The sequence below is a fragment of the Pimephales promelas genome, chromosome 12 (assembly GCF_988280905.1).
Source record: "Pimephales promelas chromosome 12, fPimPro1.hap1.1, whole genome shotgun sequence".
Classification (NCBI taxonomy): Eukaryota; Metazoa; Chordata; class Actinopteri; order Cypriniformes; family Leuciscidae; genus Pimephales; species Pimephales promelas.
Window position 1 is genome coordinate 9798043 of NC_142780.1, and position 26456 is coordinate 9824498.

Consider the following 26456-nt stretch of genomic DNA (forward strand, 5'->3'; position numbering starts at 1 on the left):
TAAACTCGACAGGAAGTCCGCCATTTTGAATTTGGCGACCGATTTGGGACGATTTACACACTCCGTACTTTAACAAACTCCTCCTAGGGATTTAGTCGGATCAACTTCAAATTTCTGCTGTACCTTCTAAAGGCATTGGCGATGTAAAGTTGTGCTATCTGCGCGTTTTCGTCGATGGGTGTGTCCGTGGCGTCGATGATTCGCCATGAAACAGGAAGTTGTAGTAACTTGGCTGTAAATGCCCAGATCCACACGAAATTTAACACATTTGACAAGAGTCCCGCCCTGAACAAATCTACATGCCGACATTCACCAACAGTCATAGCACCACCTCCTGGCAACAGGAAGTGACCTTTAACGAAGCAGCGTAGCAAATGCACATCCGCACTGGCTGAGCTGCAGAAAATGCAACACGGCTGCCTCAGACCCCGACGTGCTACAGGTGCGAGGGCCCGCTCATCGCTGCTTGCAGCTTTAATTTTTTTTTTCTTTTTTCTTTTTTCTGCAAAGTAAGCGCCATTTTCGGGGCCGCAACATGCTCAAAAAGTCACCAAATTTGGCATGCCTGTCAGGACTGGTGAAAAATTTCGTATTTTGTGGGTTTCGCGGATGGGCGGGGCAAAATGGCTCGCTAGCGCCACCTAGAAAATTGGAAAAAATTAGCCCCTCGTCCACGTTCAACCTACATGCACGAAATTTGGTGGGGATGTGTATCATATCAAGATGCACAAAAAAGCCTCAAGATCCTATACCCTAAACTCGACAGGAAGTCCGCCATTTTGAATTTGGCGACCGATTTCGGACGATTTACACACTCCGTACTTTAACGAACTCCTCCTAGGGATTTAGTCGGATCGACTTCAAATTTCTGCTGTGCCTTCTAAAGGCATTGACGATGTAAAGTTGTGCTATCTGCGCGTTTTCGTCGATGGGCGTGTCCGTGGCATCGATGATTCGCCATGAAACAGGAAGTTGTAGTAACTTGGATGTAAATGCCCAGATCTTCACGAAATTTTACACATTTGACAAGAGTCCCGCCCTGAACAAATCTACATGCTGACATTAACCCACAGTAATATGGTATGTTGTATGGTTGGGTTGCGGAGAGTTCGGGTTACGGAGAGTTTGTGAGTTATAACGGAAATTATTATGAACATCAGCTATGCTAATTATTTCCCATCTGCCTTTCTGCTGTTATCTCGGGACGCTTGTCCCGAGAAAAATGGCGTTCGTCAGGTCCAGTTTTGTGTCCAGCCTCTCACGGGGATTTCGGATGCCCCAACGCCTGTGATGAGACGACTCAACGCCTGTGATGAGACGACTCAACGCCTGCGATATGTTATGGCGCCGTTTGATTCATAAACAATATTTATATTTAATATTTATATTTAAACAATATGAATGTAAGCCAGAGGAGAACTGGCCCCCGACTGAGCCTGGGTTCTCCCAAGGTTTTTTCTCCATCCAATCTGATGGAGTTTTGGTTCCTTGCCACTGTCGCCTTGCTTTTGGCTTGCTTTGAGCTTGCTCAGTTGGGGTTATTTATTTAGTGTTTAGCAATGTTGTTGATCTGTGTTGTGCTACTTACATGTTATCACTGTGAAGCTGCTTTGATACAATCTGTATTGTGAAAAGCGCTATATAAATAAATGTGACTTGACTTGACTTAATAGCGCCACCTGCTGGCAACAGGAAGTGACCTTTAACGAAGCAGCCCCCGTCGCATGTTTGACCGACATGTACAAAATTTCTGTGGCACATCTACCATGTCCAGACGCACTGAAAAGTCTCTTGGAGCGATGCCCTAAACTCAACAGGAAGTCGGACATTTCGAATTTTACCGCCATTTTTGGATGATTTACTCATTACGTACTTTAGCTAACTCCTCCTAGGGCTTTAGTCGGATCGACTTCACATTTCTGCTGTGCTTTCTAAAGGCATTGACGATGTAAAGTTGTGCTATCTGCGCGTTTTCGTCAATGGGCGTGTCCGTGGCGTCGATGATTCGCCATGAAACAGGAAGTTGTAGTAACTTGGCTGTAAATGCCCAGATCTGCACAAAATTTTACACATTTGACAAGAGTCCCGCCCTGAACAAATCTACATGCCGACATTCACCCACAGTCATAGTGCCACCTAGTGACAGCAGGAAGTGACCTTTAACGAAGCAGTACCCGTCGCATGTTTGACCGACATGTACGAAATTTCTGTGGTACATCTACCATGTCCAGACACACAGAAAAGTCTCTTGGAGCGTTGCCCTAAACTCAACAGGAAGTCAGCCATTTCTAATTTTACCGCCATTTTGGGATGATTTACTCATTACGTACTTTAACAAACTCCTCCTAGGGATTTAGTTGGATCGACTTCAAATTTCTGCTGTGCCTTCTAAAGGCATTGACGATGTAAAGTTGTGCTATGTGCGCGTTTTTGTCGATGGGCGTGTCCGTGGCGTTGATGATTCGCCATGAAACAGGAAGATGTAGTAACTTGGCTGTAAATGCCCAGATCTGCACAAAATTTTACACATTTGACAAGAGTCCCGCCCTGAACAAATCTACATGCCGATTCACCCACAGTCATGGCGCCACCTGCTGGCAATAGGAAGTGACCTTTAATGAAGCAGCGTAGCAAATTCACAGCCGCACCGGCTGAGCTGCAAAATATGCAACGCAGCCGCCTCACACCCCGACACGCTACAGGTGCGAGGGCCCGCCCATCGCTGCTTGCAGCTTTAATTTTTTTTTTCTTTTTTCTTTTTTCTGCAAAGTAAGATCCATTCTCACGGCCACCACATGCTCAAAAACTCACCAAATTTGGCACTCATGTCAGGACTGGTGAAAAATTTTGTATTTTGTGGGTTTCGCGGATGGGCGTGGCAAAATGGCTCGCTAGCGCCACCTAGAAAATTGGAAAAAATTAGCCCCTCGTCCACGTTCAACCTACATGCACGAAATTTGGTGGGGACGTGTATCATATCAAGACGCACAAAAAAGCCTCAAGAACCCATACCCTAAACTCGACAGGAAGTCCGCCATTTTGAATTTGGCAGCCATTTTGGGACGATTAACACACTCCGTACTTTAACGAACTCCTCCTAGGGATTTAGTCGGATCGACTTCAAATTTCTGCTGTGCATTCTACAGGCATTGATGATGTAAAGTTGTGCTATCTGCGCATTTTCGTCGATGGGCGTGTCCGTGGCGTTGATGATTCGCCATGAAAGAGGAAGTTATAGTAACTTGACTGTAAATGCCCAGATCTGCACGAAATTTTACACATTTGACAAGAGTCCCGCCCTGAACAAATCTACATGCCGACATTCACCCACAGTCATAGCGCCACCTAGTGGCAACAGGAAGTGTCCTTTAACGAAGCAGCCCCCGCCGCATGTTTGAGCGACATGTACGAAATTTCTGTGGTACATCTACCATGGCCAGACGCACAGAAAAGTCTCTTGGAGTGATGCCTTAAACTCAACAGGAAGTCGGCCATTTCGAATTTTATCGCCATTTTTCCATGATTTACTCATTACGTACTATAACTAACTCCTCCTGGGGATTTAGTCGGATCCACTTCAAATTTTTGCAGTGCCTTCTAAAGGCATTGACGATGTAAAGTTGTGCTATCTGTGCGTTTTCATCGATGGGCGTGTCCGTGGCATCGATGATTCGCCATGAAACAGGAAGTTGTAGTAACTTGGCTGTAAATGCCCAGATCTGCACAAAATTTTACACATTTGACAAGAGTCCCGCCCTGAACAAATCTACATGCTGACATTCACCCACAGTCATAGCGCCACCTGCTGGCAACAGGAAGTGACTTTTAGCGTAGCAGCCCCCACCGCACGTTTGACCGACATGTACGAAATTTCTGTGGTACATCTACTATGTCCAGACGCACAGAAAAGTCTCCTGGAGCGATGCCCTAAAGTCAACAGGAAGTCGGCCATTTCTAATTTTACCGCCATTTTTGGATGATTTACTCATTACGTACTTTAACTAACTCCTCCTAGGGACTTAGTCGGATCGACTTCAAATTTCTGCTGTGGCTTCTAAAGGCATTGATGATGTAAAGTTGTGCTGTCTGCGTGTTTTCGTTGATGGGCGTGTCTGTGGCGTCGATGATTCGCCATGAAAGAGGAAGTTGTAGTAATTTGGCTGTAAATGCCCAGATCTGCACCAAATTTTACACATTTGACAAGAGTCCCGCCCTGAACAAATCTACAATGCCGACGTTCACCCACAGTCATAGCGCCACTTAGTGGCAACAGGAAGTGTCCTTTAACGAAGCAGCCCCCGTCGCATGTTTGAGCGACATGTACGAAATTTCTGTGGTACATCTACCATGTCCAGACGCACAAAAAAGTCTCTTGGAGCAATGCCCTAAACTCAACAGGAAGTCGGCCATTTCGAATTTTACCGCCATATTTGGATGATTTACTCATTGCGTACTTTAACTAACTCCTCCTAGGGATTTAGTCAGATCGATTTCAAAGTTCTGCTGTGCCTTTTAAAGGCATTGACGATGTAAAGTTGTGCTATCTGCGCGTTTTCGTCGATGGGCGTGTCCGTGGCGTCGAAAATTCGCCATGAAAAAGGAAGTTGTAGTAACTTGACTGTAAATGCCCAGATCTGCACGAAATTTTACACATTTGACAAGAGTCCTGCCCTGAACAAATCTACATGCCGACATTCACCCACGGTCATAGCGCCACCTAGTGGCAACAGGAAGTGACCTTTAACGAAGCAGCGAAAAATTTCACAGCTGCACCGGCTGAGCCACAGAATATGCAACGCGGCCGTCTCACACCCCAACGCGCTACAGGTGCGAGGGCCCTCCCATCGCTGCTTGCAGCTTTAATTAGGGCCCGAGCACTAACAGTGCGAGGACCCTATTGGAACTGTTAGGGTTATTTTTTTAGGGCCCGAGCACTAACAGTGCGAGGACCCTATTGAAACTGTTAGGATTATTTTTTTTTTTCTTTTTTCTGCAAAGTAAGTGCCATTTTCGGGGCCGCAACATGCTCAAAAACTCACCAAATTTGGCACGCATGTCAGGACTGGTGAAAAATTTCGTATTTTGTGGGTTTCGCGGATGGGCGGGGCAAAATGGCTCGCTAGCGCCACCTAGAAAATTGGAAAAAATTAGCCCCTCGTCCACGTTCAACCTACATGCACGAAATTTGGTGGGGACGTGTATCATATCAAGACGCACAAAAAAGCCTCAAGAACCCATACCCTAAACTCGACAGGAGGTCCGCCATTTTGAATTTGGCGGCCATTTTTGGACGATTTACAGACTCCGTACTTTAACGAACTCCTCCTAGGGATTTAGTCGGATCGACTTAAAATTTCTGCTGTGCCTTCTAAAGGCATTGACGATGTAAAGTTGTGCTATCTGCGCGTTTTCGTCGATGGGCGTGTCCGTGGCGTCGAAGATTCGCCATGAAACAGGAAGTTGTAGTAACTTGGCTGTAAATGCCCAGATCTGCACGAAATTTTACACATTTGACAAGAGTCCCGCCCTGAACAAATCTACATGCCGACATTCACCCACAGTCATAGCGCCACCTGCTGGCAACAGGAAGTGTCCTTTAACGAAGCAGCCCCCGCCGCTTGTTTGACCGACATGTACGAAATTTCTGTGGTACTTCTACCATGACCAGACGCACAAAAAAGCCTCAAGAACCCATACCCTAAACTCGACAGGAAGTCCGCCATTTTGAATTTGGCGACCGATTTGGGACGATTTACACACTCCGTACTTTAACGAACTCCTCCTAGGGATTTAGTCGGATCAACTTAAAATTTCTGCTGTACCTTCTAAAGGCATTGACGATGTAAAGTTGTGCTATCTGCGCGTTTTCGTCGATGGGCGTGTCCGTGGCGTCGATGATTCGCAATGAAACAGGAAGTTGTAGTAACTTGGCTGGAAATGCCCAGATCCACACGAAATTTTACACATTTGACAAGAGTCCCGCCCTGAACAAATCTACATGCCGACATTCACCCACATTCATAGCGCCACCTAGTGGCAAGAGGAAGTGACTTTTAACGAAGCAGCCCCCGTCGCATGTTTGACCGACATGTACGAAATTTCTGTGGTACATCTACCATGTCCAGACGCACAGAAAAGTCTCTTGGAGCGATGCCCTAAACTCAACAGGAAGTTAGCCATTTCTAATTTTACCGCCATTTTTGGATGATTTACTCATTACGTACTTTAACTAACTCCTCCTAGGGCTTTAGTCGGATCGCCTTCAAATTTCTGCTGTGCCTTCTAAAGGCATTGACGATGAAAAGTTGTGCTATCTGCGCGTTTTCGTCGATGGGCGTGTCCGTGGCGTCGATGATTCGCCATGAAACAGGAAGTTGTAGTAACTTGGCTGTAAATGCCCAGATCTGCACGAAATTTAACACATTTGACAAGAGTCCCGCCCTGATCAAATCTACATGCCGACATTCACCCACAGTCATAGCGCCACCTGCTGGCAACAGGAAGTGGCCTTTAACGAAGCAGTGTGGCAAATGCACAGCCGCACTGGCTGAGCTGCAGAAAATGAAACGCGGCCGCCTCACACCCCGACGTGCTACAGGTGCGAGGGCCCGCCCATCGCTGCTTGCAGCTTTAATTTTTTCTTTTTTCTGCAAAGTAAGCGCCATTTTCGGGGCCGCAACATGCTCAAAAAGTCACCAAATTTGGCATGCATGTCAGGACTGGTGAAAAATTTCGTATTTTGTGGGTTTCGCGGATGGGCGGGCAAAATGGCTCGCTGGCGCCACCTACAAAATTGGAAAAAATTAGCCCCACGTCCACGTTCAACCTACATGCACGAAATTTGGTGGGGATGTGTATCATATCAAGATGCACAAAAAAGCCTCAAGAACCCATACCCTAAACTCGACAGGAAGTCCGCCATTTTGAATTTTGGCGACCGATTTCGGACGATTTACACACTCCGTACTTTAACGAACTCCTCCTAGGGATTTAGTCGGATCAACTTCAAATTTCTGCTGTACCTTCTAAAGGCATTGACGATGTAAAGTTGTGCTATCTGCGCGTTTTCGTCGATGGGCGTGTCCGTGGCCTCGATGATTCGCCATTAAACAGGAAGTTGTAGTAACTTGACTGTAAATGCCCAGATCTGCACGAAATTTGACACATTTGACAAGAGTCCCGCCCTGAACAAATCTACATGCCGACATTCACCCTCAGTCATAGCGCCACCTAGTGGCAACAGGAAGTGACCTTTAACGAAGCAGCCCCCGTCGCATGGTTGACCGACATGTACGAAATTTCTGTGGTACATCTACCATGTCCAGACGCACAGAAAAGTCTCTTGGAGCGATGCCATAAACTCAACAGGAAGTTGGCCATTTCTAATTTTACCGCCATTTTGGGATGATTTACTCATTACGTACTTTAACGAACTCCTCCTAGGGATTTAGTCGGATCGACTTCAAATTTCTACTGTGCCTTCTAAAGGCATTGACGATGAAAAGTTGTGCTATCTGCGAGTTTTCCTCAATGGGCGTGTCCGTGGCGGCGATGATTCGCTATGAAACAGGAAGTTGTAGTAACTTGGCTGTAAATGCCCAGATCTGCACGAAATTTTACACATTTGACAAGAGTCCCGTCCTGAACAAATCTACATGCCAACATTCACCCAGAGTCATAGCGCCACCTAGTGGCAACAGGAAGTGACCTTTAACGAAGCAGCCCCCGCCGCATGTTTGACCGACATGTACGAAATTTCTGTGGTACATCTACCATGTCCAGACGCACAGAAAAGTCTCTTGGAGCGATGCCCTAAACTCAACAGGAAGTAGGCCATTTCTAATTTTACCGCCATTTTAGGATGATTTACTCATTACGTACTTTAACTAACTCCTCCTAGGGATTTAGTCGGATCGACTTCAAATTTCTACTGTGCCTTCTAAAGGCATTGACGATGAAAAGTTGTGCTATCTGCGAGTTTTCCTCAATGGGCGTGTCCGTGGCGGCGATGATTCTCCATGAAACAGGAAGTTGTTGTTACTTGGCTGTAAATGCCCAGATCTGCACGAAATTATACATATTTGACAAGAGTCCCGTCCTGAACAAATCTACATGCCGACATTCACCCACAGTCATAGCGCCACCTAGTGGCAACAGGAAGTGACCTTTAACGAAGCAGCCCCCGCCGCATGTTTGACCGACATGTACGAAATTTTTGTGGTACAACTAACATATCCAGACGCACAGAAAAGTATCTTGGAGCGATGCCCTAAACTCAACAGGAAATCGGCCATTTCTAATTTTACCGCCATTTTTGGATGATTTACTCATTACGTACTTTAACGAACTCCTCCTAGGGATTTAGTCGGATCGACTTCAAATTTCTGCTGTGCCTTCTAAGGGCATTGACCATGAAAAGTTGTGCAATCTGCGCGTTTTCCTCAGTGGGCTTGTCCGTGGCGTCGATGATTCGCCATGAAACAGGAAATTGTAGGAACTTGGCTGTAAATGCCCAGATCTGCACCAAATTGTACACATTTGACAAGAGTCCTGCCCTGAACAAAACTACGTGCCGACATTCACCCACAGTCATAGCGCCACCTGCTGGCAACAGGAAGTGACCTGTAATGAAGCAGCGTAGCAAATTCACAGCCACAACAGCTGAGCTGCAAAATATGCAACGCGGCCACCTCACACCTCGACGCGCTACAGGTGCGAGGGCCCGCCCATCGCTGCTTGCAGCTTTAATTAGGGCCCGAGCACTAACAGTGCGAGGACCCTATTGAAACTGTTAGGATTATTTTTTTTTTTTTTTTTTTTCTTTTTTCTGCAAAGTAAGTGCCATTTTCGGGGCCGCAACATGCTCAAAAACTCACCAAATTTGGCACGCATGTCAGGACTGGTGAAAAATTTCGTATTTTGTGGGTTTCGCGAATGGGCGGGGCAAAATGGCACGATAGCGCCACCTAGAAAATTGGAAAAAATTAGCCCCTCGTCCACGTTCAACCTACATGCACGAAATTTGGTGGGGACGTGTATCATATCAAGACGCACAAAAAAGCCTCAAGAACCCATACCCTAAACTCGACAGGATGTCCGCCATTTTGAATTTGGCGGCCATTTTTGGACGATTTACAGACTCCGTACTTTAACGAACTCCTCCTAGGGATTTAGTCGGATGGACTTAAAATTTCTGCTGTGCCTTCTAAAGGCATTGACGATGTAAAGTTGTGCTATCTGCGCGTTTTCGTCGATGGGCGTGTCCGTGGCGTCGAAGATTCGCCATGAAACAGGAAGTTGTAATAACTTGGCTGTAAATGCCCAGACCTGCACGAAATTTTACACATTTGACTAGAGTCCCGCCCTGAAAAAATCTACATGCCGACATTCACCCTAAGTCATAGCGCCACCTGCTGGCAACAGGAAGTGACCTTTAACGTAGCAGCCCCCGCCATATGTTTGACCGACATGTACGAAATTTCTGTGGTACATCTACCATGACCAGACGTACAAAAAAGCCTCAAGAACCCATACCCTAAACTCGACAGGAAGTCCGCCATTTTGAATTTGGCGACCGATTTGGGACGATTTACACACTCCGTACTTTAACGAACTCCTCCTAGGGAATTAGTCGGATCAACTTCACATTTCTGCTGTACCTTCTAAAGGCATTGACGATGTAAAGTTGTGCTATCTGCGTGTTTTCGTCGATGGGCGTGTCCGTGGCGTCAATGATTCGCCATGAAACAGGAAGTTGTTGTAACTTGGCTGTAAATGCCCAGATCTGCACGAAATTTTACACATTTGACAAGAGTCCCACCCTGAACAAATCTACATGCCGACATTCACCCACAGTCATAGCGCCACCTAGTGGCAACAGGAAGTGACCTTAAACGAAGAAGCCCCCGCCGCTTGTTTGACCGACATGTACGAAACTTCTGTGGTACATCTACTATGACCAGACGCACAAAACAGCCTCTTGGAGCGATGCCCTAAACTTGACAGGAATTCCACCATTTTGAATTTGGAGGCCATTTTTGGACGATTTACACACTCCGTACTTTAACGAACTCCTCCTAGGGATTTAGTCGGACCGACTTCACATTTCTGCTGTGCCTTCTAAAGGCATTGACGATGTAAAGTTGTGCTATCTGCGCATTTTCGTCGATGGGCGTGTCCGAAGCGTTGATGATTCGCCATGAAACAGGAAGTTGTAGTAACTTGGCTGTAAATGCCCAGATCTGCACGAAATTTTACATATTTCACAAGAGTCCCACCCTGAACAAATCTACATGCCGACATTCACCCACAGTCATAGCGCCACCTGCTGGCAACAGGAAGTGGCCTTTAACAAAGCAGCCCCCGCCGCATGTTTGACCGACATGTAAGAAATTTCTGTGGTACATCTACCATGGATAGACGCACAGAAAAGTCTCCTGGAGCGATGCCTTAAACTCAACAGGAAGTCGGCCATTTCTAATTTTACCGCCATTTTTTGATGATTTACTCATTACGTACTTTAACTAACTCCTCCTTAGGGCTTTAGTCGGATCGACTTCACATTTCTGCTGTGCCTTCTAAAGGCATTGACGATGTAAAGTTGTGCTATCTGCGGGTTTTCGTCGATGGGCGTGTCCGTGGCGTCGATGATTCGCCTTGAAACAGGAAGTTGTAGTAACTTGGCTGTAAAAGCCCAGATATGCATGAAATTTTACACCTTTGACAAGAGTCCCGCCCTGAACAAATCTACATGCCGACATTAACCCACAGTCATAGTGCCACCTACTGGCAACAGGAAGTGGCCTTTAACAAAGCAGCCCCCGCCGCATGTTTGACCGACATGTAAGAAATTTCTGTGGTACATCTACCATGGACAGACACACAAAACAGCCTCTTGGAGCGATGCCTTAAACTCAACAGGAAGTCGGCCATTTCTAATTTTACTGCCATTTTTGGATGATTTACTCATTACGTACTTTAACTAACTCCTCCTAGGGCTTTAGTCGGATCGACTTCACATTTCTGCTGTGCCTTCTAAAGGCATTGACGATGTAAAGTTGTGCTATCTGCGGGTTTTCGTCGATGGGCGTGTCCGTGGCGTCGATGATTCGCCTTGAAACAGGAAGTTGTAGTAACTTGACTGTAAAAGCCCAGATATGCATGAAATTTTACACCTTTGACAAGAGTCCCACCCTGAACAAATCTACATTCCGACATTCACCCACAGTCATAGTGCCACCTGCTGGCAACAGGAAGTGACCTTTAACGAAGCAGCGTAGTAAATACACAGCCACACTGGCTGAGCTGCAGAAAATGCAACGCGGCCGCCTCAGACCCCGACGTGCTACAGGTGCGAGGGCCCGCCCATCGCTGCTTGCAGCTTTAATTTTTTTTATTTTTTATTTTTTCTGCAAAGTAAGCGCCATTTTCGGGGCCACAACATGCTCAAAAACTCACCAAATTTGGCATGCATGTCAGGACTGGTGAAAAATTTCGTATTTTGTGGGTTACGCGGATGGGCGTGGCAAAATGGCTCCCTAGGGTCACCTAGAAAATTGGAAAAAATTAGCCCCTCGTCCCTGTTCAACCTACAAGCACGAAATTTGGTGGGGACGTGTATCATATCAAGACGCACAAAAAAGCCTCAAGAACCCATACCCTAAACTCAACAGGAAGTCGGCCATTTTGAATTTGGCGCCCATTTTGGGACGATTTACACACTCCGTACTTTTACGAACTCCTCCTAGGGATTTTGTCGGATTGACTTCAAATTTCTGCTGTGCGTTCTAAAGGCATTGACGATGTAAAGTTGTGCTATCTGCGCGTTTTCGTCGATGGGCGTGTCCGTGGCGTCGATGATTCGCCATGAAACAGGAAGTTGTAGTAACTTGGCTGTAAATGCCCAGATCTGCACAAAATTTAACACATTTGACAAGACTCCCGCCCTGAACAAATCTACATAACGATATTCACCCACAGTCATAGCGCCACCTATTGGCAACAGGAAGTGACCTTTAACGAAGCAGTCCCCGCCGCATGTTTGACCGGCATGTACGAAATTTCTGTGGTACATCTACCATGTCCAGACGCACAGAAAAGTCTCTTGGAGCGATGCCTTAAACTCAACATGAAGTCGGCCATTTCTAATTTTACCGCCATTTTTGGATTATTTACTCATTACGTACTTTAACGAACTCCTAGGGATTTAGTCAGATCGACTTCAAATTTCTGCTGTGTCTTCTAAAGGCATTGACGATGAAAAGTTGTGCTATCTGCGCGTTTTCGTCGATGGGCGTGTCCGTGGCGTCGATGATTCGCCCTGAAACAGGAAGTTGTAGTAACTTGGCTGTAAATGCCCAGATCTGCACGAAATTTAACACATTTGACAAGAGTCCCGCCCTGAACAAATCTGCATGCCGACATTCACCCACAGTCATAGCGCCACCTGCTGGCAACAGGAAGTGGCCTTTAACGAAGCAGTGTGGCAAATGCACAGCCGCACTGGCTGAGCTGCGGAAAATGAAACGCGGCCGCCTCAGATCCCGATGTGCTACAGGTGCGAGGGTCCGCCCATCGCTGCTTGCAGCTTTAATTTTTTTTTCTTTTTTCTTTTTTCTGCAAAGTAAGCGCCATTTTCGGGGGCCGCAACATGCTCAAAAACTCACCAAATTTGGCACGCATGTCAGGACTGGTAAAAGATATTGTATATTGTGGGTTTCGCGGATGGGCGTGGCAAAATGGCTCCCTAGCGCCACCTAGAAAATTGCAAAAAATTAGCCCCTTGTCCACGTTCAACATACAAGCACGAAATTTGGTGGGGACGTGTATCATATCAAGACGCACAAAAAAGCCTCAAGAACCCATACCCTAAACTCAACAGGAAGTCGGCCATTTTGAATTTGGCGCCCATTTTGGGACGATTGGATTTAGTCGGATCGACTTCAAATTTCTGCTGTGCCTTCTAAAAGCATTGACGATGTAAAGTTGTGCTATCTGCGCGTTTTCGTTGATGGGCGTGTCCGTGGCGTCGAAGATTCGCCATGAAACAGGAAGTTGTAGTAACTTGGCTGTAAATGCCCAGATCTGCACGAAATTTTACACATTTGACAAGAGTCCCGCCCTGAACAAATCTACATGTCCACATTCACCCACAGTCATAGCGCCACCTAGTGGCAACAGGAAGTGACCTTTAACGAAGCAGCCCCCATCGCATGTTTGACCGACATGTACGAAATTTCTGTGGTAAATCTACCATGTCCAGACGCACAGAAAAGTCTCTTGGAGCGATGCCCTGAACTCAACAGGAAGTCGGCCATTTCTAATTTTACATAAAACACATAAAAACTGTGGAATTATGCTCATTATACTTACTAACCACTTCTTTCAAGGAATATATGCATAAATCAGTGCCATGCTTGCTTTTAAAGCCAAATTGGTTATCCGTAGTTACTAAATATTCTTTTAGCCTATACATGAGGATTCTCTCAAATACTTTTGAGATCACACTTGCCAATGCAATTGGCCTGTAGTTTTCTGTCGCAGATATTTTTTACCGGTTTTATCTTTAATTACATACCATTTTTGGATGATTTACTCATTACGTACTTTAATTAGAATTACTCTTTATTTCAGACCAATGGGTCCATATCAAAAACACACAGAGTAGAACAAGAACAATACATACAGACATCAATTTACAGACAACATACACATTTCTTTTAAAAAACATATAAGCTTTCATTCCACTGCCTCCAGAAACAGGAAAAATACCTTGTATCACTTAATGTGATATTATTTAGCACCATTATGATGCTATTTTTTGAGTCACTCAGCCGACACATAAAACTGTACATATACCTCCGTAATAAAGCATGTAGAGTGGGAACACTGTTGGAGACAAACATCTGGCTTGCGCTTGTCCACCTCGGGACCCTAAGCAAAATTCTAAGCGCATCATTATATGCCACCTGGAGCTTTTTCATTTTAGCTAGCTCTAGAATATTTACACCACAAGTGAGCTGTATAGAGAGAAGTACAGTATGCCCTAAACAGAGATATTTTAACATCTTCTGTACACATATAAAATTTACGAGCCAACACGTTAGCTTGTCCATACAGCTTACAACACTGTCGCTGTATGTCATCGTCATCATTTAAGTCATTTCTAATAATGTGACCCAAGTATTTAACTTTAGTTACTACATTTAAAACTTGGTCATTTAAATAAAAAGAAGGAAATTTTAACTTAAGGTCCTCTTTGGTTCTAACAATCATGATCACACTCTTTTCAACATTAAATTTAATATCATGCTGCACACCATATCTTGAACATATTCGAAGCAGCTGTTGTAATCCTGCACTATAAGGAGACATAATGACTAAATCGTCAGCATACATCAGATGATTAATAATACTATCACCTATTACACATCCAGTCTTACAATAATTTAACTCTATAGAGAGACCATCCATGTACAGGTTAAAGAGAAGAGGTGACAGTAAACCCCCTTGTCGAACCCCATTCGTCATATAGAAAGGTTCAGATACATTCTTCCCCCACCGGACTTTTAAGGTTTGATGTATATACCAAAAAAGTAAAATTCTTATCAGGTAAGGGGGAACCCCTCTTTCTTGCAGTTTTATAAATAATTTGGAATGGTTGATTCGATCAAATGCCTTCGATGCGTCCAAAAAACACATAAAAACTGTGGAATTATGCTCATTATACTTACTAACCACTTCTTTCAAGGAATATATGCATAAATCAGTGCCATGCTTGCTTTTAAAGCCAAATTGGTTATCCGTAGTTACTAAATATTCTTTTAGCCTATACATGAGGATTCTCTCAAATACTTTTGAGATCACACTTGCCAATGCAATTGGCCTGTAGTTTTCTGTCGCAGATATTTTTTACCGGTTTTATCTTTAATTACTGGCACTAATAAAACTGATATCATGGAATCAGGTAGCACACCATGAATTAAAAAACCTGTAAAACACAATGCAAGTAACACGGTGATCCTCGTACTAGCTTGCTTCAAATGTTCAGCTGTTATTCGATCTGGACCACAAGCTTTATTCTCAGCCAATTTATCAATTGCATATCTGACCTCGCCCGGTGTAACAATCATACCTTCATCGCACGACACATGTCCAGCCTTAAATTCCTTCCTCTCAACACAGTTAAAAATATCTCCATAGTATTTTCTCCACAAGTTTACAATATTATCAGCCCCAACAACCCCATCAATGCTAGTTGGCAGTGGTATTTTACAATTACTGACAGTTTTCACTTCTTTCCAGAATTCATACACATGATTTTGCTGAAAGTTCTTGGCCATTGAGTTTGCTCTCATGGACAGCTCGTTTCTTTTTATAAACCGTACAGCATACTTAAATTTAGCATTTGTCAGTTTCTTTTGCTCAAATTCTGGGCCATACCTAGCTTTGCCCGTTAAAACCCAGTTTTTAAATGCTTCTCTGGCCTGGAGATGCAGTTCAGAGACATATTCATTCCATCCAGCTCTAAAATGATCATTTTTAACTCTTTTTCGATAAAAAGGTCTACTGGCAGTATCTAAACAATCCACTATTGCATCATACATCACACATTATAGCTTATGCTTAGGATTCTCACAATCAACATTATTGCACATAATTGTCTCAGTTGGCACTTCTATTTTGCTAAGGCTCTTCTCTGTCAAAAGTTTATATCTACAAAGATCATTTACTGAGAGTCTTGTCCAATCTAATTTTCCACTTCTTTGTTCAGGATTCTCCGAATTAGTCATCTCAGGAAGACTTTCAACATTTAGCGTAATTGAAATTGGTATGTGATCTGTTGTAGCCAGATTATATAGTATCTCAAGTTTATCAAGGGAATCATGTGCATCGGCTGTACATATACAGTGATCCAGCCAAGATGTTGTATTCCACGCCTCACTAATATATGTATAGCTACCTACTGGCAATAATATTTGGCTAGAGAAGAACAACTTGCTATCCTGGCAAAACCTGATTAGCTGTTGGCCAAACAGAGAATCATTATCAGATATATCAGCACCCCTAAAATAAATATACTTGTACATTCACTTTCCTTAATAAAAGCACCAATAAAAGCAAGCCTATTCATCTTCATTTTGGCTACATTCATAAGGAGTATACACATTCAAAATTACAAAAACCTCATTATTATGCTCCACTTTGATTGCTACACACCAGTCTACCTCTAATCTAATCACACTGACCAGTGGAACATACTTCTTATGCCATAATATGGCCACACCCCGAGGTATTCTGTCCCGCAAAATTCTCATACTTAGGTCTGTCGTGGATTCACCCACTCCATGGAAATCCTCATGGACAGAGTTAAGTTTGCCTAGATCTTGTTTTGATAAAAAAGTATCTTGTATACATAAAATGTCCGTATTCTCCAGGAGCTTGTCAATAACAATCCGTTGCGCTTTATCACCAACATTCCGACCCAGGCGCAACCCTCGCAAGTTATATGACACAACTCTAAGGTTCATAAAAGCATGTTCATAAGTTCATTCCAGCAGACACATGCACCTCAGGAGCCGACACACTTCTTGCACTACTAGGAGTTACTTCCACTGGTCCAGCATTTACCCTGGGTTTGCGCGCCTCAAAAAATCGGCGTACAAATACTCCATGTGGCCAGATCTGTGGCTCATATAGATCTTCCACCTTATCACACTCGACAGTTACTTTAAAGGAACTGTACCGCTTCTGAGTAGTATCCATCTTTTTGCAAATAACATCACGATGGAGTTTATGCTTCAGATAGTTAGCCAATGTCTCAGAGTTTTTGTGAAAATTTTGTGGCAAAAACACTCACCAGCTTAGTCTTCACCACTTTTATATTTCCCTCAGGACAAGTTCCAACAATGTCGTTTGGCTTCTTCCCCCTTGATAAGTTTAGACGAGATTTGGGCTGTACCTTTCCATTCTCGCTCACATATTTTAGCCTGCGACCCTCCTTCACCACACGGCTCCATTCGGGTGACATAGACACATGAGTTTTCGGGCACACACATAGGCGCTTCTTCCACAACGCAAACATCCAGAGCCGAAGCTTTATCCATCAGTCCAGAGCTCATTTTACTCGGGCCTGGGGCCTCCTTCCTGATCCGGGCGGCAGCCGACGTCGCATTACTCGGTCCATTCATCCTGAGCGGCTCAAGATCCGAAGACGCACGATCCACAGTTCGGTTCCGAACCAGCTCTCCGCCAACCTGGGAAATCGACGCGTTTCCCTTCGCCATGTTCAGGCTGTTCGATCATACATAATCGTTGGTTCATACCTGCCGTCACCACCCGAAGATCCTCACAGATATTAGTCTGCGCAGACATGGCCCGCTTCATAGCAGAGATATCCGTGCATAGACACTCAATTTTCCCAAGCAGGCAAGAAATATCAAGGCTATCGAAAGTCACTGTTGGCAGTTCGTCCAAATAGTGTGATACAAAACGAGGGATGTTTTCGCCAGCCTCGTTAAGCAGTTTTAAGCAGCTCTTAACATTGTTTACATCCTTTTGCGGCCCTTTATGTGCTACACAGCGGTGAGAAGAGCTAGGGCAGAGATCAAAGAGAACTTTTTTAGAGTTCTCAATCCATTCCGACCCAAAATGGTTCACAGCCAATAAAATCATATCGTCCTGGTTCAAAGTCTTCATCTTAACAACGAGAAAGTTTAAGAATTCATCCTCCACTATTGTTTGGCCATCAGTAGTCGTGTAAATTACTGGTTTTATTCGAGATTTACTCGAAGCACTCCGAGCATTCCTGCCGGCAGCGTCCGCCATCTTTGTTCTTTGTTGTAGTAACTTGGCTGTAAATGCCCAGATCTGCACCAAATTTTACACATTTGACAAGAGTCCCGCCCTGAACAAATCTACACACCGACATTCACTCACAGTCATAGCGCCACCTCCTGGCAACAGGAAGTGACTTTTAACGAAGCAGCCCCCGCCGCACGTTAGACTGACATGTACGAAATTTCTGTGGTAAGTCTAGCATATCCAGACGCACAAAAAAGTCTCTTGGAGTGATGCCCTAAACTCAACAGGAAGTCAGCCATTTCTAATTTTACCGCCATTTTTGGATGATTTACTCATTACGTACTTTAACAAACTCCTCCTAGGGATTTAGTCGGATCGACTTCAAATTTCGGCTGTGCCTTCTAAAGGCATTGACGATGTAAAGTTGTGCTATCTGCGCGTTTTCGTCGATGGGCGTGTCCATGGCGTCGATGATTCGCTATGAAACAGGAAGTTGTAGTAACTTGGCTGTAAATGCCCAGATCTGCATGAAATCTTACACATTTGACAAGAGTCCCACCCTGAACAACTCTACATGCCGACATTCACCCACAAACATAGCGCCATCTGCTGGCAACAGGAAGTGACCTTTAACGAAGCAGCGTAGCTAATGCACAGCCGCACTGGCCGAGCTGCAGAATATGCAACTCGGCCGCCTCACACCCCGACGCGCTACAGGTGCGAGGGCCCGCCCATCGCTGCTTGCAGCTTTAATTAGGGCCCGAGCACTAACAGTGCGAGGACCCTATTGAAACTGTTAGGATTATTATTATTATTTTTTTCTTTTTTCTGCAAAGCAAGCGCCGTTTTCGTGGCCGCAACATGCACAAAAACTCACCAAATTTGGCACTCATGTCAGGACTGGTGAAAAATTTCATATTTTGTGGGTTTCGCGGATGGGCGGGGCAAAATGGCTCGCTAGCGCCACCTAGAAAATTGGAAAAAAAACGAACTCCTCCTAGGGATTTAGTCGGATCAACTTCAAATTTCTGCTGAACAAACAAATCTACATGCCCGCATTCACCCTAAGTCATAGCGCCACCTGTTGGCAACAGGAAGTGACCTTTAACGAAGCAGCGAACCAAATTCACAGCCGCACCGGCTGAGCCGCAGAATATGCAACGCGGCCACCTCACACCCCAACGCGCTACAGGTGCGAGGGCCCGCCCATCGCTGCTTGCAGCTTTAATTTTTTTTCTTTTTTCTGCAAAGTAAGCGCCATTTTTTTCAAAAACTCACCAAATTTGGCACGCATGTCAGGACTGGTGAAAAATTTCGTATTTTGTGGGTTTCGCAGATGGGCGGGGCAAAATGACTCGCTAGTGCCACCTAGAAAATTGGAAAAAATTAGCCCCTCGTCCATGTTCAACCTACATGCACGAAATTTGGTGGGGACGTGTATCATGTCAAGCCGCACAAAAAAGCCTCAAGAATCCATACCCTAAACTCGACAGGAAGTCCGCCATTTTGAATTTGGCGGCCATTTTGGGACGATTTACACACTCCGTACTTTAACGCAGTGGTTCTCAAAGTGGGGTCCAGGGGTCCGCGAGCTAAAGCCAGGGGGTCCGCGAAATAATTTACAACCTAACGTTTTTTTCCATGCTATGAGTCATGTTTTCTTTATCATCTGAAAACATGCTGTTTATTCCTAAGTAACTTATATAAAGCATTTAACATAAAACAATACAAAGTAGACACTTAAAGTTTTCTATAGATAGATAATCTATGTCTTTGCGTCAAGTAGACTATTCGCTGCTGTTGATTTTGCGGGACGTGCGCCAGAAAGGAGACAGAGAGACGGCATGAACCCGCATCCGGTTCTTTTCTGTATTTTTAAAAGGCATGACATTTTGTAGTCATTTATAATGTAGCCTATACACAAATAAAAAAATGGACACTTTACCGTTTCGGATGATGCACTCTTGTCTTATCTATGACCATAAATAAGAGTATTCCTGTTTCCACTGCTGAGGAAAAATTCCCATGTAATTGCGCGCCGGCGTCTCGCGTGCGCGCACAATAGTCAGTTCTAGCACTGCTACTGTAGATTTGACATTAGAAGTCTGATCATTATCAAAATAAAAGTGCATAGTGACAGGGCCGTACCCACAACTGAGGTTGCAAGGATGCACATCGCGATTCTCGTCTGAGGTGCTTTAGCAGACTAACAACGATAGCTCGTCAATGTCAAAATGTTTGAGTCGAAGTGAACTCAAAGTTCCCCGCACGACGTTTCAGTCAACGGTCATAAAGTGCGAGATAAGATGTAGGCCTTAATTAACATAAACTAAACAGCTGTTTTAGATAAAAGTTTTAAAAAACGACTGAAACAATCAGTTTGCAAAGTATTAATCATGCTCAACTTTAACAAAGGAAAAAGCAGGTCAATAGAAACATACTGTGCCCATGAGATTAACATTATGGATTCATATATTTAACATATAGGCCTACTGTATGTTTTTTTTAGCTAATTACAGTAGCTCAAATTAACAACGCACGCACCTATTAAACATAATGCCATTATCATTGTATTTATAGGCTTATGGGCTTTATTTGTGTGCAGAATAGGCCTAATCATTGAAACATTTCTCTTTTAAGGCCATTCCTGATTGGAATATGTGATTGTGTTTCGTGACATCTTGACAAAAAAAAAATGTATGCCACTGACTGACATGCTTCTACTAAATCTATAGTTATCCAATTGTGGGGCCTTAAAACACCTTAAAATGCACATGTGTAGATCAAGAACATCAAAAATTCCTAAGTGAGGGATCCTAAGTGATTCCTAGCAAGATCACTTTCGTTACCTCAGTAGGCTATTTAGAAATTCCTGCATAGTACCCTGGGTGGAGACCATTCATTTTGTGCAAAAATATTTCATTTGCCGCTCACACATTAACTTTGTGCTCAATAACTGTTATAAATATGAGGGGGGTCCTTGGAAATTTTTTTCCCCTGAAAGGGGTCCCTGGCACCAAAATGTTTGAGAACCCCTGCTTTAACGAACTCCTAGGGATTTAGTCAGATCGACTTCAAATTTCTGCTGTGCCTTCTAAAGGCATTGATGATGTAAAGTTGTGCTATCTGCACGTTTTTGTCGATGGGCGTGTCCGTGGCGTCGATGATTCGCCATGAAACAGGAAGTTGTTGTAACTTCAGTGTACATCCTCAGACCTGCACGAAATTTTATATACGTTATACAACAGTCCCGCCCTGAACACATGTACATGCCGAAATTAGCCTACAGTCATAGCCTGTTTCCAGCCACCTGCTGGAAACAGGAAGTGACCTTTAACGAACCAGCCCCGGCCACGTGTACACAGCTGAGCTCCAGAATATGCAACGCGGCCGCCTCACACCCCGATGTGCTACAGGTGCGAGGGCCCGCCCATCGCTGCTTGCAGCTTTAATTTGTTCTAGTTTCGTGTTATATTGTTTTCTTAATAAATTACCCATAGTTTGCACATGAGTCCTCACTCCTTTATCTAACCTATCCGTGACACATGACCACTCAACAAGGCTAGGGGAGCGCGGGGCACAGCCTAATGCGGGGTTAAATGTAACACAGACTTTTTACATAGTTCGTCAGGATCAAAGCGGCCGTCTTTCCGCTCTTTTTCTCTTGCTGCCAGAAGACGGTCTCCCGCGAATTTGCGGAAAGTTTTGATTATATTTTGTCAAGATACTGGACAAAGAGTGTTTTGACACCATGAAAGTAAATTTTTTCATCATAGATTTTTTTCAGTTTCTGGGTTGGATGTATACGCTTCCAAATCTAACTTTATATTGTGCCTTAATCACTGTCTTGTTGGCTCAAACATAGCACTGTTTTGAAACACGTCAGCAATTCAGCGTCAGCGTCGGCCGCTGTTAGATAGGTTTAAAATATGTATTACACAGCGGGGTTGGTTGTAACACAGTGTTATAACTAAGCCACCAAGTGTACAATGATAATCAAATGAAAACGGAGCCACACAACTTTTCAGGTTTGAGTATACATTTAACTTTGTTGGACTTTCAAAAACAATGTTGGAATTTAAAATGTTTAAAATTTAGTGTACTATGAATGATAACTTGTTTATTTATTTTGTTATTCTGTTTTATATGCCTGTTTTTAATGTAATAAACCCTTAAAATTTTAATTTTGAGCTCATTTGTATTATTATTACTGTTATTATTAATAATAATAGTAATAATTGTACATGCAGCTATCACACACAAATCTAATTTAATTGCAATTACAATTATTTATTATTATTTATTGCAAAACTGTGCAGCCCTTTTCTACGTCTCTATCCATGATATTGATCCATAACAAAAGGATGATTGGATGAGGGATGGATGTATGGATATCTGTCAAAACAATCAAACAATATCAATCTATACAAATAAAATAGTACTGAATTATGTGTGTTACACACAAGTGTTACAACTAACCCCTCTGTCTGTTACAATTAACCCCGCATATGGGTTTAGTTGTAACATTTGCACTTCTGTCACTTTCAGTCCAACTGTACGAAAATGGTAGGTCCTAGAAAAAAACTAAGTGTTCATTTGTAGCAGAGATGTGTATGTTGCTTGTGTAAAAAAAAATAATCTAACCTAATTTGGGGGGATGGGCGGGTCAAGTGACCAGGTCAGACTCCTTCAGAGATAGTGTGAACACTCAAATCTTGCCCAGATATAATTTTTTGAAATCAGATTTAGACCACATAGCCTACATAGTTAGTCCTGAATCAGACACAGATCAGATTTTTTCCATGCATCCGCAGTGTGAACAACCAAGGCTGATTTAATGCGACTCTTCTACATCAACATTTGACACAATTATGCACCGGCGAGTAAGCACTAGACACAACAGACACAGACCACTCCCACCACTCCAGGCTTCGTCTACGCATCCACACAGACTATTGAAGTTGCTGCCATAAACCCGCAAAAGGCCAAAATAGCCGATTTTGCTTTCTTTCTCTTCGTTCATCTCCTCCTCAGCACCTGCTCGTTAATTTTACGGCTTCCATTACGCAGACATTTAGAAATAAAAGTGTAAATGCTTAGTTCCTGCACACGAACATTAGTGCAACAGCATGCTGCTGTATAATGTCATTGTTATTGTTCTTTTGCGCATGCGGGTTAGTTTGAAACATGCAAACAGTTCACATTGGAATCAGATATAGGCCACATTTTAAAAGGTAATGTGAACGCCAAACCAAAAATCGTATCTGAGCAAAAAATCTGAATTGAGCATTAAGACTGTGAACGGTGTGAACGGCATTGTCTATCATCACATCAATCATTGAAGACAACAACAAAAGAAAAGAAAAAGAAAAACAGTTAAAGCAATACATTTTATAGCATTACATTAAACAATGCTTCGTCATTCATTCCTCGAGGGGATAAAGTCTGGAGAGTAAAAATCCAAAAGAGATCACGTCTCTGCAGGAACAATTCAACATTGCTACCTCTAAGTGGCATACTCACTTTTTCAATCCCACAAAACCATAAAGAGGAAACATCATGATTAAAGGTTAAAAAATTAGTCGCAACTGGATAATTTGTATCTTTTCTTCTAATCAAACTTTTATGTTCACTTATTCTTTGTTTCAACTGACGTGATGTTTTTCCCACATATCCTAGACCACAAGGACAACAAATCAAATAAACAACATGAGTAGAAACACAGGTGATCACAGATTTGATTTGATAGTTTTTACCAGTTCTTGTATGACAGAAAACAGATGTTTATGTGTTACACAATTCCCGCATCGATAATTACCATTTTATGGTGTTTATTAATATTATATAAAGTCTACATTAAAAAAAAAGAAAAAAAAGAAAAGGAGTATGGTTAGGTTGGGACAACAGCGGGAAACTCAGATTCACTTTATTTTGATGTTCCCACACATTCCGTTTACTATAAGTAATATTGAGCCTACATGTCTAACTGTCATTAGACTGGTAGGGTTTGAATGAGCTGACATGTAGTTGCAAAATTACTTATGGTCAGTAGAATGTCTGTTGGAGGTTGGAGTTTGCAGATATTAAGCAGTCTACTTATACTCTAATGAGAGTCAGTTAACATGTAGTTGCAAAGTTACTTATGTCAACCAAATGTTCCAAAGGGAACTTAAAAATAAAGTGTTACCGGAAACTCTGATCACTTTATTTCACAATCATGTAAACTCAAAGTCATAAAAAGTGAAGTGACGTGTAGCCAAGTATGGTGACCAATACCTGGAATTTTTGCTCAGCATTTCACCCATCCATGTGCACACACACATCAGTGAGTGTCGATCACACACACATATACACCCCGAGCAGTAGGCAACCATTTTTTGCTGTGGTGCCTGAGGAACGATTGGGGGTTAGGTGCCTTACTGCACGGCACCAGTTGCGGGTAATGAGAGTGGAAGAGTAACTTCAGTGCTGTTATTCACTCCCCTCACCTACATTTCCTGCTGGTACTGAGACTCGAACCCACAATCTTCAAGTTACAAGTCTGACTCTAACCATTATGCCATAACTTCCCCCATGTTGAAATCATGTTGATTGCATTCCAATTGAAATAAAAAAACTTTCATGTAATCGTGGCTAGTTTCTGCATGGAGCATATTAAGCTATGAATTAATTTCAGACAATTAAGATGGTTAAAAAAAGTCAAATTAAGAGGTATTTCAAAACAGTGCTGTCTAGCAAGCATTAAAATGGCCTTCGGCTTGATTAGAACTACTAGTTATGAATAAGCTACACTTTAATCTGTTACCATATTCATAACTTATTTAATGTATCATATGGCCTCTACTATTGTACAGATGAACTGTGAAAACAAGTTTTATACCTCCTCAAGGTAATAGCAACAGCCGAACAGAGAGACACCATTTAGGGAAGTTCAGACTCTTTCATGATAACTGATAACCTCTCCTTGATAACAACTTCACAGTTTCCATACTAAAGCCCAGCTCAACCACCATACCTCATTATTCGACATGGCCTCATAAAAAAAAAACATCTTCCTAAAAAAGGGACATGGAAAGTCCAATGATGTTTGATAATCTCCAAAACATTCATGCAAATATGCAAATAATGTTTCAGAACCACAAAGAGCTACACATGCAAAGCACACCTCTACAACTGTACAAAAATCTACACAGAGTGAAGGACAGTGAAACCATACAGATCAAACATAGTATGAGGTGCACCAACATTAATATGGAAACCCTCGGTGTACTCATTGTGTATACCTGATGCTTTGCAAATATCAGGTTATTTATATCTGTGTCTATAATGATTATCAATTGCATTTGGGTAGGATTTATGTTTAGGGGTAGGGTAATATTCACTCATAACCACAGTCTCCACTTCATTAATAACAATAATAAAAAAAAAATCCAAAAACCACTATTATAATATTATGCCATTACAGTACTGTAATGGCATAATATTATATGGTATACATACTGTATATCCACATTATTATAACATACTGTTATAATAATTATTACATACTATTATAATAATATTCTAATAATGTAGGCTAATAATGTGGCAAAATATGTAGGCTTAACTAATTACACTCCAAATTCCAGTAAGGTATATTTTCAGAAATATTTTCAACTGTTTTATAACACCTTTAGGGGGGAAAAATACTAAAAGAATAAATATGATGCCACATTACTGGGTTCTTGATGCAAATTCCCTACAGGGACACTTTTATTACACAATGTACTTGGCACACGAGAAGCCAAGCATTCTGCGTAAATAAAGCAACATAAATGTATTAACATAACATATAGGTAGCCAAAATAGACAGCATTCTGGGCATCTAATAAAAATTATTCGACTTATTCAACAAGCCGATATGATTCACCAAATGCGAACGTTTTTGTAGATTTCGCACGAAAAGACCAATTGATTGGCAGGTTCATTCACCTGCGCTGCTTGACAGAACATAAAATGTCCCTGTAAGTTAAGCATCAACCACAACGCGATTTAATAGCTTTCAACATAATTTATAATCTTTTCATATTATGTAAAACAGCATCATGTATTGAGAAAAAAAAGACAGAAAGAAAAAAAAAACAACAACACAAAACTAAACAGAAGGTTTACTGAAGTGTCGCTGGCACTAAGTAGCTACATCATACTCACCATCTGTAATTTCACAGCTGTCAGTGGAGGCATATTCAGCACACTCATAAGTCTCGCAGAAGTCCGCACGGACAAGATCGTTTCCACACTTATAGTTTGGGATAAGGTCATAATGTACCCAGACCCACCCACTTTGTGGCACAGCAGTCCGTCATCTGGCTGCTTCTCTGGCTTGAATCATTTTTACCTGCGGAAAGTAGGCTACAATTTTGATGAAGCCAGTATGAAACTGCGTATTTTTAGATTATTCGGGAAATGTGGAGAAGGGCATGGATCAAACTACGGTGAGATATTTCAAGCTATTTATGTCAGTAACTCCTTTAATCACATGTTCCGGAAAGATACAACCAGAATGAAAATTGCTATGTCTGGATTTTTCTTACTCTAAAGTTATTTATATTAATAAAGAGCAGTGGCGACTGATTTGCGCGCAAACAAACTGAATCACAGTGTTATAGTAGGCT

The 26456-nt window shown here is 42.8% G+C and overlaps 1 protein-coding gene across 5 annotated transcripts in view; it reads right to left on the minus strand.

The window, feature by feature from the left end:
- The window catches only part of LOC120491255 (tumor necrosis factor receptor superfamily member 11B), a 306943-nt gene extending 280767 nt beyond the window's left edge, over positions 1–26176 (minus strand). The window contains exon 1 of one of the 5 annotated variants that reach the window (XM_089117469.1): positions 25993–26136. In XM_089117469.1, the coding sequence (XP_088973595.1) occupies positions 25993–26103 (111 nt within the window). In that variant the 5' untranslated portion in view covers positions 26104–26136. Of the gene's footprint in view, positions 1–25992 lie in introns of all 5 variants that reach the window. The other 4 variants (XM_089117465.1, XM_089117467.1, XM_089117468.1 and 1 more) reach the window with 4 other exon arrangements.
- Positions 26177–26456: the final 280 nt, after the last annotated feature.